This window comes from Panicum virgatum, chromosome 3K (genome assembly GCF_016808335.1).
Source record: "Panicum virgatum strain AP13 chromosome 3K, P.virgatum_v5, whole genome shotgun sequence".
Classification (NCBI taxonomy): Eukaryota; Viridiplantae; Streptophyta; class Magnoliopsida; order Poales; family Poaceae; genus Panicum; species Panicum virgatum.
In genome coordinates this window covers 8,886,178-8,900,227 of record NC_053138.1, presented here as the reverse complement: position 1 = coordinate 8,900,227, position 14,050 = coordinate 8,886,178, and the positions used below count along the sequence as shown (strand labels likewise).

The following is a 14,050-nucleotide window of genomic DNA, read 5'->3' as shown; positions in this document are numbered from 1 at the left end:
AGGAGCGCGCTGGTGTCTCGGTATATGTGACATACCTCACCTCAACCCCTTCTTGTGCAACCCTTACTAGTGTCCTAACTTCTAATACTTACTCAAGGGTATAGGGTTAACGCGAGTTTAGTCACAAGTGAACAGTCATGAGACGCATGTTGCATTATGTGCATCGCAAACTCATGTGTGTATGCATCATATTTTATGCATCTCATACAAGCATCATATTAAGCAGGGCTATCTTATTTTCTTGTGATTGTATGAACTAGAAGATATGAAAGTGACATTGACATTTTGCTTATTGTTCGTAGTGAAGTTTATGTATTATTGTTGCATTTTTTAGATGAAATATTTTATACTTAGCTAGAATTGAATGCATTTATTTACATACAACTACAAAATATATGCTGAAGGTAAGAAAAAAAAGGTGTAAGATGAACCATTTAGCTTTGTATTCGCTTGTATGAGCGGAAAAAAAAATTCAAAATGTGTTAGTCTATATGACCAAATGATATGTTATTTATAATATCATCAATATATCTGATGGGTATCCGAAACCCGACCCGTACCCGGTGGGTACGAGTACGGGTATAAAATTCTACCCGCAAGACTTCGTGGGTACAGGTATGCCTTAGAGTTTCGGGTATTGTTGTCACGGCCCACGGGCCGACTGGGCCGCGTGGGTTACTGTAGCGCACGGCTACTGTAGCGCCGCGGCACAGGACCTTTAGTCCCACACTGGAAACAGTGAGGGAGCCGAACCAGCTTAAATAGCCGGTCCCTAGGAAGCTAGTAACTCCGGTTCGAACTTTTTACGCGAAGCGAGGACGAAAGCGCAAGAGAGTTATTTAGCAAGTGTGTTTTACTCAACGTACAGAGTAGATCTTAGCTGTTATCCCGGGCCGGGTTGTTACAGGGGTATCAGAGCCAAACTCTCGCGGTTTCACGCCACGTACGGGCAGAAGTGCGCGTACATGAGCACGTTGTGCACGTGGGGACACAGATGCCACCGGCATGTGGACAGACACACATGGGCTGCTGGCAGTGAACCCACGAACGTGGCACATGGGATCGTTAGCACTAGACGTATGGGACGTGGCCAAGAGAGGAGATCCTGCTCCTTTGTCCCGTATGGGTAAGCTAGTTCGACGGGGACGTCGAATCCTAACGGGGGAGATTGTCACGGCCCATGGGACGACTGGGCCGCACGGGTTACTGTAGCGCACGGCTACTGTAGCGCCGCGGCACAGAACCTTTAGTCCCACACTGGAAACGGTGAGGGAGCCGAACCAGTTTAAATAGCCAGTTCCTGGGAAGCTAGTAACTACGGTTCGAACTTTTTACGCGAAGCGATGACGAAAGCGCAAGAGAGTTATTTAGCAGGTGTGTTTTAATCAACGTGTAGAGTAGATCTTAGCCGTTATCCCGGACCGAGTCGTTACAATTGTCACGGATGGGTATTTACTTTAGCCGCACCTTACCTGACTCGTTGCCATCCCTAGCCCTGGCGCCCTTGCCCTCGCCCTCGCCCTCGAACACCTGGATGTATACATGTCCATTTCGGGCCGGCCCGCTGGGCGGCCCGTGGCCCGGCATGGCGAGGCACGGCCCGAGCACGGCCCGGCACGGTAGGCGGCGTGCCCGTACCGGCCCGGCACGCGGTCCGTGCCGTGCTTTGGCCGGCAGGTCGGCCCACGGTGACGGCCCGAGCACGGCCTGGTAAATGTGGCCGGCCCGGCATCGGCCTGGTATATATACCCACCCCTCCCCTCCCCCCCGTAACCCTAGCCATTCGGCCATCCCCTCCCCCGCAGCAGAGCCGCCCGCAATCTCCCTCGCTCGCCTCGCCTCACCCACCGTAACCCTAGCCATTCGCCGGAGAGTGGAGACGGACGCCGCCGAGCCGCCATCGACGCCTTCTGATCCTCTACCCCTCTCTCTCCCTCCTCGCTCTATCCTCTTCCCTCTCCTCCTCTCTCGCTGCCTCCGTAACCCTAACCCTAACCTCGATCTGGTCAAGTTCTGTGCCAAGCTCCGCTCGTCGTTTTCCCTCGCCGCCGGTGGATCTGGTGCTTCGGCTGCGCAGGTGAGCCGTCAGCCCGTCCCTCTCTTCCGCACAAGGTCTCGAATCCTAACCCTAAATCAGTAACCCTAACCTCTATGTTCTTCTTCTTTCTCTTGTGTTGCAGGTCGTTGGCTATGGGTCTTCTTCCATAGATCCGGTGCCGCGTGGCCGTGAGGGAGCCGGATACACCGGCTGAGGAGGCGGCCATGTCCATCGAAGATGATGCCATGGACGACGACTACTATGCTGCCGACGAGGCGGAGCGGGAGCTTGAGGCGCAGAACGAGGCCGAGGATGCCCGGTGCTTCATCCTGGGTAGCAGTGCAGATGCTGCCATCGAAGTGGATGGCGCCGGCGTGGGGACGGGGACGGGGACGGGCACGCGCACCGGATCCACGAGCCCGACGGGCACGGCCGTGGCGAGTGCATCTGGTAGCCGCACCAGGAGGAGGGGACCATCCTCCAAAGTCTGGCTAGACTTTGAGGAGGTGACTGAGATCCAGGGAGGTAAGGAAGTTCGTGTATCTGCCATATGCCACCACTGCAAGAATACCTTGTCTGCTAAATCCTCTTCTGGTACTGGGCACTTGCGCCGTCACCTAGATCTTTGCCCTGCTAAGAAGGAAAAGGATAGACACGGTAGAACTCAGTCTATGCTTAAGTTTAATGCTGATGGTTCTTTTGTGCACTGGGAGTACTCTCCTTCTGTTGCTAGAACAGAGCTTTGCCGTTTGATTGCTAGGCTAGACCTGCCTCTTTGCTTTGGTGAATCTGATGCTTTTCAGGACTACATTACCAATGCTCATAACCCTAGGTTTGTGAAGTCCTCTAGGCAAACTACTGCTAGAGACTTGATTGGCCTTTATAATAACCGTGTTGAACAGCTTACTGATGTCCTGAAAAACTCTGTTTCATCTGTTGCTCTTACATCTGACATTTGGTCTGGTAAAGCTAAAGAGGACTACATCTCTGTTGTTACTCACTTTGTTAACCCTGATTGGTGTTTAGAAAAGAGGTTACTTGGTCTAAAACCTATAGAAGTGGCTCATACAGGTGTTAACATTGCTGAGCGTGTTGAAATGGTTGCAAGTGACTATGGTATTACTGATAAAATCTTTGCTATTGTGCTTGGCAATGCTTCATCTAACAAAATTGCTATAGATGTTCTAAAACCTGTATTCTCTGGTTACATTGGTAGTTTGATGCCTAAACCTGCTAGGATTGAAGATGATCTAGCTGCTGTATTCTTGCATCAGCGCTGTGCTTGCCATATCATCAATTTGATTGTTAAGAGTTGCCTGAAACGTTTGAAACCATATCTTGAAGATTTTAGGACTGCTATTACATTCTTGAATTCTTCCAATCAACGTATTGCTTCTTATAAACAGTATTGCTTGAGTGTTGGTGTCCGCCCTCGTAAGTTTGGAGTTGACATGGATGTGAGATGGAACTCTACTTATCTTATGCTTAAGCATTTAGTTCCTTATCAAAGTACCTTCTCTGTGTGGATTCAAACAAATCATCCTCGCAAAGAGGATGGCTCTTTTTTACTGACTCCTAATCACTGGACTATTGCAGAGAAGTTATTGTCTTTTCTTCAATTATTCTATGACTCAACTGTTGCACTATCTGGTGTTTATTACCCTACATCACCCTTAATGCTGCATCATATTTTGAAAATTGCTAGGCATCTAAATGCATATGAGAACCATGAATTGCTAAGAACTGTTGTTGTTCCTATGAAAACTAAGTTCCTCAAATACTGGAGGGAGATACCCCTCCTGTATTCATTTGCTTTCATTCTTGATCCTAGAGCTAAGATGAGGGGGTTTCATAAAGTATTGCAGAAGTTAAGTGTTCTTAATGGTCAAGATTATGCTAGATACCCATCATCTATTCGTTGCAAGTTAACTAAGATGTTTCAAGTTTATGAGTCCAAGATTGGTGATGCTTGCTTGAGGACTTCAACACTGCCAGCTGTTTCTGGTATGGGAACTGAGGACTGGGATGATATATATATATATGGTGATGAGGAAGCTTTTGCAGGTAATCCTGGTAATGGTGCAGGTACATCAGCTAGTTCAGGTCTATCTTAGCTCTCTTCTTACCTTGATAGTGACACTGAGGTTAAGTTTGGACCTGATTTCAACATTCTAAACTGGTGGCAGCGCCATAATCAGACTTATCCTATCTACTATTTCTTCAGAATCCACTTTCAGCTTAGCTAGCAGGGTCCTCGAGGAGCGACGGCGGCGGCTAACACCAGACATGGTGGAGGTCCTCTCATGCATTAAGGACTGGGAGTTGGCGGACTTGCACAAGCAGCACACTGTAGAGAAGGAAACAAAGGACCTTGAAGCAGCCTTTGAAGCTATGTACCTGGACAATGAGGAAGAAACATCGTCTGGTACCAAGCGAAAGGAGCAAGAAGGAGGCAGTGGACCTGATGCTGCTGCTAGGAAGAAAGACAAGGGCCAGCAACTGAACCATCCAGTTCAAGAGGCAAAAGAGCTTGAACTTCAATCTCTCTTTCCATTCTGGCTATATAATATCTATTCATGTATCTGTAACTATAATGAACTATGACATGGACTATGAACAATGAACAATGAACTAAGGAGCTAGCTGTACTCTTTTCCTTCCTAGGGTTTTCTCACGAGGTATGAGTTTTTACCTAGGAAGGTTTTTAATGAGGCAGCATTGCACTAAGACTCCATTTACATTTTGAGATGTGTTCTGTGATGGTTTGAATGCCTGAATGATCTAGTTTAGTAGATTGAATGATTATGCCTGGTATTTTGGAGTTTGGTCATGAATTGTTGAATGCTTGAGTTTGAACATATGAAATCTGTTTATATTGCATTATTTGGAGTTGATTGAGCTCTTGTGTGTCCTGGACACGAGCACGGCACGGCCCGTCTAAGCTTAACCGTGCCGTGCCTGTGTGTCCTGGACACGGGCACGGCATGGCCCGTCTAAACTTAACCGTGCCGTGCCTGGGCAGGAAAACCGGCACGGCGTGCTGGCCCGGCACGGCACGAGGTCTCGCCGTGCCGTGCCTGGGCACGGTGGAACCGTGCCGTGCCCAGCCGTGCCCGTGCCGGGCCGGCACGGCACACCCAAATGGACATGTATACCTGGATGACAGGATGAGGATCCTAGTCTGGTTGTCGGAGCAGGTGGTGACGGCCCGCTCCTCCGGCCGTCGCCGGGATGGCGGTGTTCCTCGGGATCAGAACGGTGGTCACCGTGCCGCCGGCGGTCTCCAGAGTCCAGACCCAGGGAAAGCGGCGTCACGGCGCGCACCTGCACCTTCCCCTCCTCCCCGCTCGGGATGGCGGCCTGGACGGCGGCGCCGTACGCCGCGGCCTCGTCAGGGTTCGCGCTCCGCTCTGGCAGAACTCCCTGTCGCCGTGACTCGCAGCACAAGTTGTCGGAAAGGAAGCGCAGTCGGCCGCCAAGCTGCTCTCGTCCACTGTCTCTTCTCACAGTTTCCTCCTCCTATGTGCCCAATGATTGAATTCAAAAGCACTGTTTGCTGTTGCCTTGTGAAGCTGGAGGTCCATTCACAGTTGCAGGCATTTACCGCCACCACACCACCCTTTTCCTGAGCATCCTTAAAGCAGAGCAGTGATGTCTCAAAGATATTTCAAAGAGAATGTTTCAAAATACACACAACCATTTCAACATGCGAGATACAGATCGAATATCTTTCTTACAATGGCGAGTTTTTTTTAGACAAACCAGTTTCATTAATCAGAACATGCAGGATTACAATCAGTTTCATCCACTCTCACCAAGCAAAGTGGAAAGGAGTGTAACCAAAACTCATCCGGGTTCGACGGAGAAGCCAAGCAGGCATGTTGGCGAGATTGGCGTCGGCGACCATGTTACCGCATTCTAACGGTTGTCAGCTCCTGATTCCAGTCGTGCAGGCGTCCTGGGAAATGGAAATCCCCTTCTCATTCCGTGACGCCGCCGAATCCAAACAGAGGCATTCTTCGTGTAGCCTTGGTTCACTTCAGCGGTTCAGGCGTTCAGCCCACACCGACTGTCGTCGAGACCAACATGTCCTCACATGCTGATCGAGCTTCAGCGCCGGAGGCCCGCAAGGAAGGGTGAGTCGGCGCTTCAGCTCCGATGCGTCGTCATTCACGCCGATCGAGCTGCTTCACGGGTTCACTCAGCGCAGCCACGGGAGAACCTTGGCGCTGGTATGTCATGATTTTACTGTACTTACTCCCACGTCCATTGTTTGTTTAGGCTTTGGCTCTGCTCCTGCGTTGCACGGCACCTGTTCGATGTATTTCCTCACTGGGCAGGAGTGACAGTATAAGGGCCTGTTTGTAAGGTTGATGTTGTAGGAATTTTCAGGATCTTGTTGACATTTCCGCTAAATCCTAAGAATATTTACCTCCTACAACCCCTTTTCCAAACAGGGAATAAAATGTGCTGTATATACTGTTCTGTGCTCTACTGCTCTCTCTCTCTCTCTCTCTCTCTCTCTCTCTCTCTCCAAATGCAGTAGTCCGGGAGAATAAGCCACCATTGTTCCGTGCCATTATGGCCGTGCACCTCAAATACAAGATCTCAACAGGAACCAAGATTCAGATGTCTGTCTACACTGCTTAGGAACTACTAGTGTTTTGCTCGCCCGTGCTCCTTGTGACACCATGCTTGAATTGAATGATAATCGCAGTTTTTATGTCTTGTTTGTGATTGCAGCAAGTGTGACCACTCCCTTTCAATTCTGAAGCCCTTTCTTTTCTTATTTAACCATTCTTAATCGGAAGTGGTGCCAAAACAATACCATTCTGAATAACAATAATATTTGCCTGATCTCGCTGCTGACTTTAGTATGCCAAGCTGGAGTTAAGTAGTACACTGAGAGAGTAAGATAGCAACATCATAATAGTATAATTGAGTTCAAACTGCATGCGCATAGCTCAATATTAATAGTAATCAGACATGAAACATGTAAAATTACAGTGGTTTAATTGAGTTGCATCTTTTTACAGGCCCTAAATCACTGTCTCTCTCATCAAGGGCGCGAAATAGTAGCACTTAAAAGTCGTGCATGCTGGGGTGACATTCGCCTCACACTAGGTCGCACTGCTTGGTGGTTGTGGAAGACGCGTCAATAGAACAAGCAAAGGAGGGCAAGTACCTTCAATGATTTGGTTGGCAAGGGTAAGATCAGCACTGTGGTGGCAAAGTAGTAACCACTGCCAGGTCTGTTTTTAAGCATCCCTTGAGTTCATTAATACGGTTAATTATATTAATATTGCATCTCTCTTCCTTTTTTTGTCGAAGCCAATCAACTGCGTTGAGGGAGGCTCCTCTCCTCCTCTCGAACTCTCGAGTCCAGCTACAGTTGAGAGGAGGCGAAAAAAGCGGCGCGGTCGCCGCCGGCGGAGGCGGTGGTCTCCTCTGCCTCCGATGGCCCCTATGGCATCTGGAGGTGGCGGAGACGGCTGTCCTCTCGCCGGCTGGTGGTGGTAGTCCTAGTTTAGGGTCTCCTAGGTCTAGGGTTTGGTCTCCGGCGTCGTCGTCGAGGCGGTGGCGGCGGTGCCGCGTCGTCAGAATAAGGTCATCCCGAGGTCGTCCCCGTCTCGGCGGTGCTCCTCTCCGGCACCGACGGCGAGCTCGTGGAGGTTGGGCTTCCTTTGTGAGGTCCGTGTACAGGAGTCCAGCGCCTGAGCTTCTTCGTCTTCGTCGTCGGCGTGGCGAGGTGTGTTCCGGCCTTTTTATCCAAGGTTGCAGAGGCAATTGGGGTGTGCAGGTTGGTGGGAGGGCGGATCCAGCTCGAGGTCCCTGCGGTGGTCTTGGTTGCCGTCGGCGAGCACAGATCCGTGCCGGTTGGAGCTTGGGGCGCTGCCCCGGCCGACGGTGCGTTCAGCTCTTGCTCATCTCGAGCTCCGGCTTCGGGTGTCTTCTCCGGCTCAAGTTAAAGCCTGCGTGCGATGGAGCTCCCTCCGGTTTGGGTTTGAAGGAGACGGCCGGGTCTGCGGGCGGCGGCGGCGTCAGCCTCCGGCGTCGGTGGAATCGGCCTCACGAAGCTTCAGGTCCAGGGACTTGTTTGGATTTTCAGTTCTTTCTAGGGGCCTGTTCGCTTTTTGTATGGGACAGCTGTTCTCTGTATCCTTGTACGGTGTATCTATACGTGTACTCGTATGTACTCCTTAACCTTTAAATATAGGTCCGCTTTATCAAAAAAAAAGCCAATCAACTGCAAAAACACTTGAAAACTTGACTTTTGCAAGGCAGGTACCTTCCGTTGTTACAGTTAGGGAATACCTTATATGAAGTTCTATCTATTCTTACCTCGTGTCGATAGGTTCTTTCTAATCTGAGGTAGAGATTTGATTCCTGCTGGTAGGCTGGTAACGTTTCAACCGAAAGGAGAACAGAATTAATAGGTTTCTGAATTCTGTGTAATGCATAGTACATTATTGTACAAGTGTGGCCCAATTTATTGAGGCCCATGCTTACGAAAGTTGCCTATCCTTTTCCATTAGAGAACTGAAGGGAATTATCAGTAAAGATAAGGCTCTATCATAGTTTAATGCTGCAAATGGTACCTGCTGCATGAGAATCAAACTATAAAACTGGGGTGGCCCAAATCTCTCCACCTACATTAGGGAATCTGATCTCACTATCCTAACAGCTATAAATAAATGGTTCAGAAAGGACAAAAACCCATGATATGCCGACAATCTTTTGTGCTAGCCATTCTTTTATCACCACTTGTTGATTTATCCCTGGAGTAGATTCTTGCTCTTTCTATCTGTTGCAATGCCCTCTTTCCTTGATCCAAGTGTTTATCCTCTTTCTAATTTTGGCAAAAAAATGCCTGTCCCGATACTTAAACTAATGGAGTTACAGAAAAGATATACTTTAGACTAATGATTGTATCATTTGTTGGGCATAGCTAGCACGAAAGACTTCTAGACTTCTCAATGCTATAAACAAACACTGTGTGAGACAGTGTGCCTCCATTGTAGTACTACTCAAGTACAAAATCATCCATCTGATGGTTCCACTTCCACTACGGTATTATGTTCCCTTTTATCCCCTCTTTTTCCTATTCTAGAGTTCTGTCAAATGTTATCCACCAAACATGAGATTGACCGACCAGTTTTAGACTGTATATATGCAAAATGCTTCTGGAAATGTTCCTGAAAAAGGAAAACATTTTCAAACTTGCTTTTCTGTTGAGTTAATCGTCTGTTATTCTCTTGATAGATGATCAAACTGTAGTATTATGACACTTACACGGCAATGATTAGACCAAAAGTGAAAGCTGTAACTAGATGAGTCTCCATCAAGTCATACCTATGCCAGATGTAGTTATTAACCCCTTTAAAGAAAACATTACAGAAATGCTTAAGACAACTTATTTTATAGTAATGATTTGCTTACTATAAACAACAGTGCTGATCTCATTGCCATTCTGACATCATGGTTTATTAATAGTAGTACTCCATTTGTCAGTAGTTTACGGCATGTACACATCTCTAGGCTTTCTTGGAACTTTAAGATTGGCATTATAAAACTACTCTTGTCAAATGGTTGAATGATGATTGTCATTGAGATCTGAGAGTGAGAGGTTTCTGCTTTTGTTTGCCTTAGCTCCTGACCCTGCTTTTCGCAGTCTTGGTGGCAACTTAAAAGTAGCCATGTTTCAAGTTCCAACTTCAAGTTCTATACTCTCAAAGAAAGAGGGGACTCTTCCAAGTTCCAAAAACCATTGGGCTTTGCTAATGCACAGAACTCATCCAAAAAATTTCCAGGGACTCCACAACAATTTGGCAAGATACTATTTATTTTCTCTGAGCATTCAGAAACCTTATCACGTGCCAGTTTTCTTACAATTCAATTGCAACAATCAGATGAGACATGAGTTAAACCAGACAAAGAGATGGGTTTTTCAGCTGCATCAATCCAAAGGCAAAAAGGTGAGGTTGATTTGAGATGATAGATGCTGAATGGCTGGTTGGTTGCATAGATAAGTCACATTTATATACGTCGGTTTTGAAATTTTCATCCAGTAAACAATGGACAGTTCCACTGAAGCTAGGATTAGAGCACTGGAGCAGGTGATGGGGATTGAACACTCATCAGGTTTTATTTTGGGTACTGGATTTTATTTTTCACCATCATGGGTGGTGGAGTAGCGTCAGATAAGCTTCCGGTTTTCACTTTCATGCGTATGTTCATCTGCTGCCCGACTTCTGCTCAATCCTGATTTTTGGTGCTGTCTATTTGCTCAACAGTCTCATGAAAGGAAAATTTCTATATAGAGTAATTTTCGGGATGCGAAGGCCCATTGTGATTTGACCTCCTGAGAGGAATGTGAATGTGAGCACGTATTTCATCAGATTTCTCAGCCGAGTGCAGCTTCATACCAAACAAATGAAACAATGCATTCATGCTGTGCGTGTTTGTTGCTAGAAAGGAGAAAAGATGACAATGAAGGTCTCATGTTCGAAGTCACTGTCCATCAGAGCTGCTTTTTGATAAAATATGAAGTGGGGATTTTCTCAGTAACAATCCACGTGATGTTACCCTGAGCAGAAAATTCAGATCAGCATCAGAAACCAGATTTCAAATATTTGCTGGACCCAATTGCGACATCCAGGTAATTGGTCGGGTCCTCCCTTTTTCTCCGGAATTGTTAACGTAACTAGGACTATTTACATCATACAACATAACCAACCCAAAAAGTACATGTCAAGCAAGCACGTCTGTACCAGGGGCTACAATGTTACGTATATGGCTACACGCATTGTTAAAAGATCAAGGTGACCAAAACATAGATATGGCGTCGGTTAGGCCCTCATTTTCTAGACTTGACAGTGGCTGTCCTTGTCTTGAAGATATGTCTCAAAAAGAGTAGGGCCTATGGACAATAATGCATTATTGACTTATGTCTTTCCTTACCTTCTCCAGATAAGCTTTGCTTCCTCTTAAAAAAAAGCTAAATTATAAAACTACTAGAAAGCCTGCTGTGCAGACAACTAAATACTATTTTAGAAAATTATCTACACTCTTTAGCTAGAGAAAGAAGGCAATTTATTAATGATAAATCAATTTAAGCTCGTGTTTGTTGTCATGGTATCAGCTTTTATTTAGTATGGACACATAAATCGATATATCATGTCTGTAAGCACGAGGAAGATCATCCTGATCTTCCTCCCATCACACTACACCTAATAACAGCCCAACTCACTGTTCTTGCAATTTTCGCCACTTTGCAAATAATTATCACTATTATTGATACGGTACTTTGGAAAGCAAACATGAAAACAAACATGCATACACATACATGGGAGCTCTTGAAATACCTCAGGGATCACGAAGAATTGTGCAAGTTACTATCAAGGAAACATAAAGAAACAATTCTACTGATAAATTGTTGTTTGATGCAAGTAGGAGGCAGTTGGTGCTTCCAAGGAGGCAGTTTGTGGTCCTGGTGAAAAACCGTTTGTGGTCCTGGCTCACCAACAGTACTACTCTATTTCAGCACAGATGATCCCCAGGACGGCCCTCTTTTTATCTTTGGATGCCATCATCAATCATCTAAACTTGCCACATCTGGATGCTTTTGCTGGCTCTGAGATCTTCAGCTCACTGGCCAACCACAATTCCACAAGACTGTTTTAGCCCCTCCTTGGCTCCAGGCAGCATGCACACGGCTTTGAATGTGTGGTGGCATTTGGAAGTTGGAAGGGAAAGCTATAGCTTAGATCTGCAATGGGAACAGTACCTCAAGTACTATTCCCAGCTTTAGTAGTGTTAGGTATCGAATAATCAGGTTGCTTCGCTTTATTTTGAATATTCCCTTCCTTTTATCTCTCGCCTTTCCATGACTATGGTGGTATTTAGAACTGTGATATCATGATCCGCAAGTTCAATTATGCCCTGCATTGACCCAATTTTTTTTCTTCTTCTAGGATCTGTCTAGAGGGAGTATCTAGCAATCCAAGACATTTATAATTAGTTTTCAACATTTAAGGCCTCGTTAGGAACACAAGGAATTTATAAGAGACGACATTACTCTCACTGGAAACCCTATAACTCCCGCCTTTTTGAGTGATGCCGTAAAATATTAAAACTCATGAAAAAAACATTTATGCTGTTTTTCTTGTATGGGTGCACACATGTATAAATCTATAGCATAGCTGGTCTGATAAGCTGGCTAATTTTTGCTGATTCAATAGTATTCGGTGAAGGAAAATAAACGGAGAACGAACCTAGAGGTGGGGAACACCTGCAACAGGGAAAGGAAACAAGAAAGGCTAGTTCCAGTCGTGAGCTCGGGTCAGCTGCACTGTTTGAGACCCCTAAAAAAAAAGCTGCACTGTTTGAGCACAAACTCACATGCCTCCTCTTCCTTCTGTCCTTCGCTCGCCAAGAACCACCGTACAATGTACAATAGCTACGGGACCAAATGTGTATTTGACCTCTCATATCACTAGTACTATCTTGCTTTCCGACAGTTTTTAGTAGATCTTATATGAACAATACAGTAGCCATATTTCAAACTTTAAAATTTTCAACTGTGCATCACAACCAAAAGTAAAAGTCACTAAATCAGATGTCATGTGCCTATTTTTAGAAAATATAATTAAAATTACTTTGAGTCCACGTTGAGGCTAGGGATAAGAAAAAAAGAACAATAAATTAGGCAATGGAGCTACATCCTTACCCAGTTGACGTGATATTTCCCAAGTATGCAGTAATAACACAAAGGGACACATAAATTTCATCCCCTTTCACAAATTTGGCCGGTCTTCTTTTGTCGTCTTGGTCGTGCCACATTCAACCATACAAGCAATTCATACGGTGCCATTTTCCGAAAACTGAAAAAGAGTAACCATTTGCACGTTGTGTTATTTCTTTTTGGTTGTAAAACTTTATTTAAATTTTTTTTAAGATCACACAGTACAACTCCGGCACTCACAGCGCACGCACACTCACACTCCTATGAACACCTTACCAAACGCTACCCCTATGAGCATCTTTGAAGATTGAGTCGGCAAATCCTCGAGATTGACGAAGTCACCACAGGCGCCTCACTGTCGACGGAAACATCGCCTACCACTGAATGCACAACGCCGTTAAATCCCAGAATATTCGCTCTCATGGGGAGTCGAACCAAGTACCTCAGGTGGTACCGAGGCTTTTGCAACCACTAGGCTACGGGCCCTTTCGCAACTCTATTTAATTTGGCGGAGCTACAACGACCCAGTTCTATGCTAAAATAAAAATATTTATATGTATATGTCTCTATTAATTTAAATTAGAAATAGAACGAGTCAAGTGAAAAAACAATCTCAACCTATTTTTGAGCTGTGGCAAACACAGCCGCGATAGCTATTACCAACTGTTCATTTATAATAGGCCAACTGTTTAGCGATCTTAAGTTGTTGAAGCCAATAATCAATTTCTCTTTGATATTGTTGTCTGGTACGATGCAAAAGCCCTCATGCTTTTGCTTGACATTTTGTCCGGTGGAGATCGTCTGGCACGGGGGCAAATTTTCCAAAGATGAAAGGTCTGGACCCACCACCACTGCAACATGCATGTTGCAACCTGAAGCTCAAATACTGTACCAGCTATTATGGTCCATGGATGACCACGCGCCCACGCACACGGTTTTCCAGTTACCTCTTTTTTTTTAGTGGATTCATTTCATTGTTGTATACTAGAGCCAGTTACGATTGGCAAGAGTGTTTGTTTACTTTGGCCTTTGGGACTCAAAACACTAAACTGTAGTTCTGTCCTTGGGCACGCATAATATTTTGCTCTAATTAGTACTCTCTCCTTTTCACGCTAGTTGTTGTTCCAGCTTTGCCCTAAGTGAAATATTTATATCTTTGACCACCAACTCATAAAAGCCCGTATAGTTTAATGACATGTAAATTATATATTTATGAAAATATTTCTCATGGTTAATCTAAAACACATAAATCTTATAATTTTTAACTT

General features: G+C 45.7%; 1 protein-coding gene across 1 annotated transcript; it reads left to right on the top strand.

Moving 5' to 3' along the window:
- Nucleotides 1–5,269: 5,269 nt before the first annotated feature.
- LOC120700565 lies at nucleotides 5,270–11,970 on the top strand. Its single transcript, XM_039984816.1, has 4 exons — nucleotides 5,270–5,434; nucleotides 7,257–10,417; nucleotides 10,511–10,697; nucleotides 11,492–11,970. The coding sequence occupies exons 1-2, from the start codon at nucleotides 5,270–5,272 to the stop codon at nucleotides 8,247–8,249; spliced, it is 1,158 nt and encodes a 385-aa protein (XP_039840750.1). The 3' UTR covers nucleotides 8,250–10,417; nucleotides 10,511–10,697; nucleotides 11,492–11,970.
- Nucleotides 11,971–14,050: the final 2,080 nt, after the last annotated feature.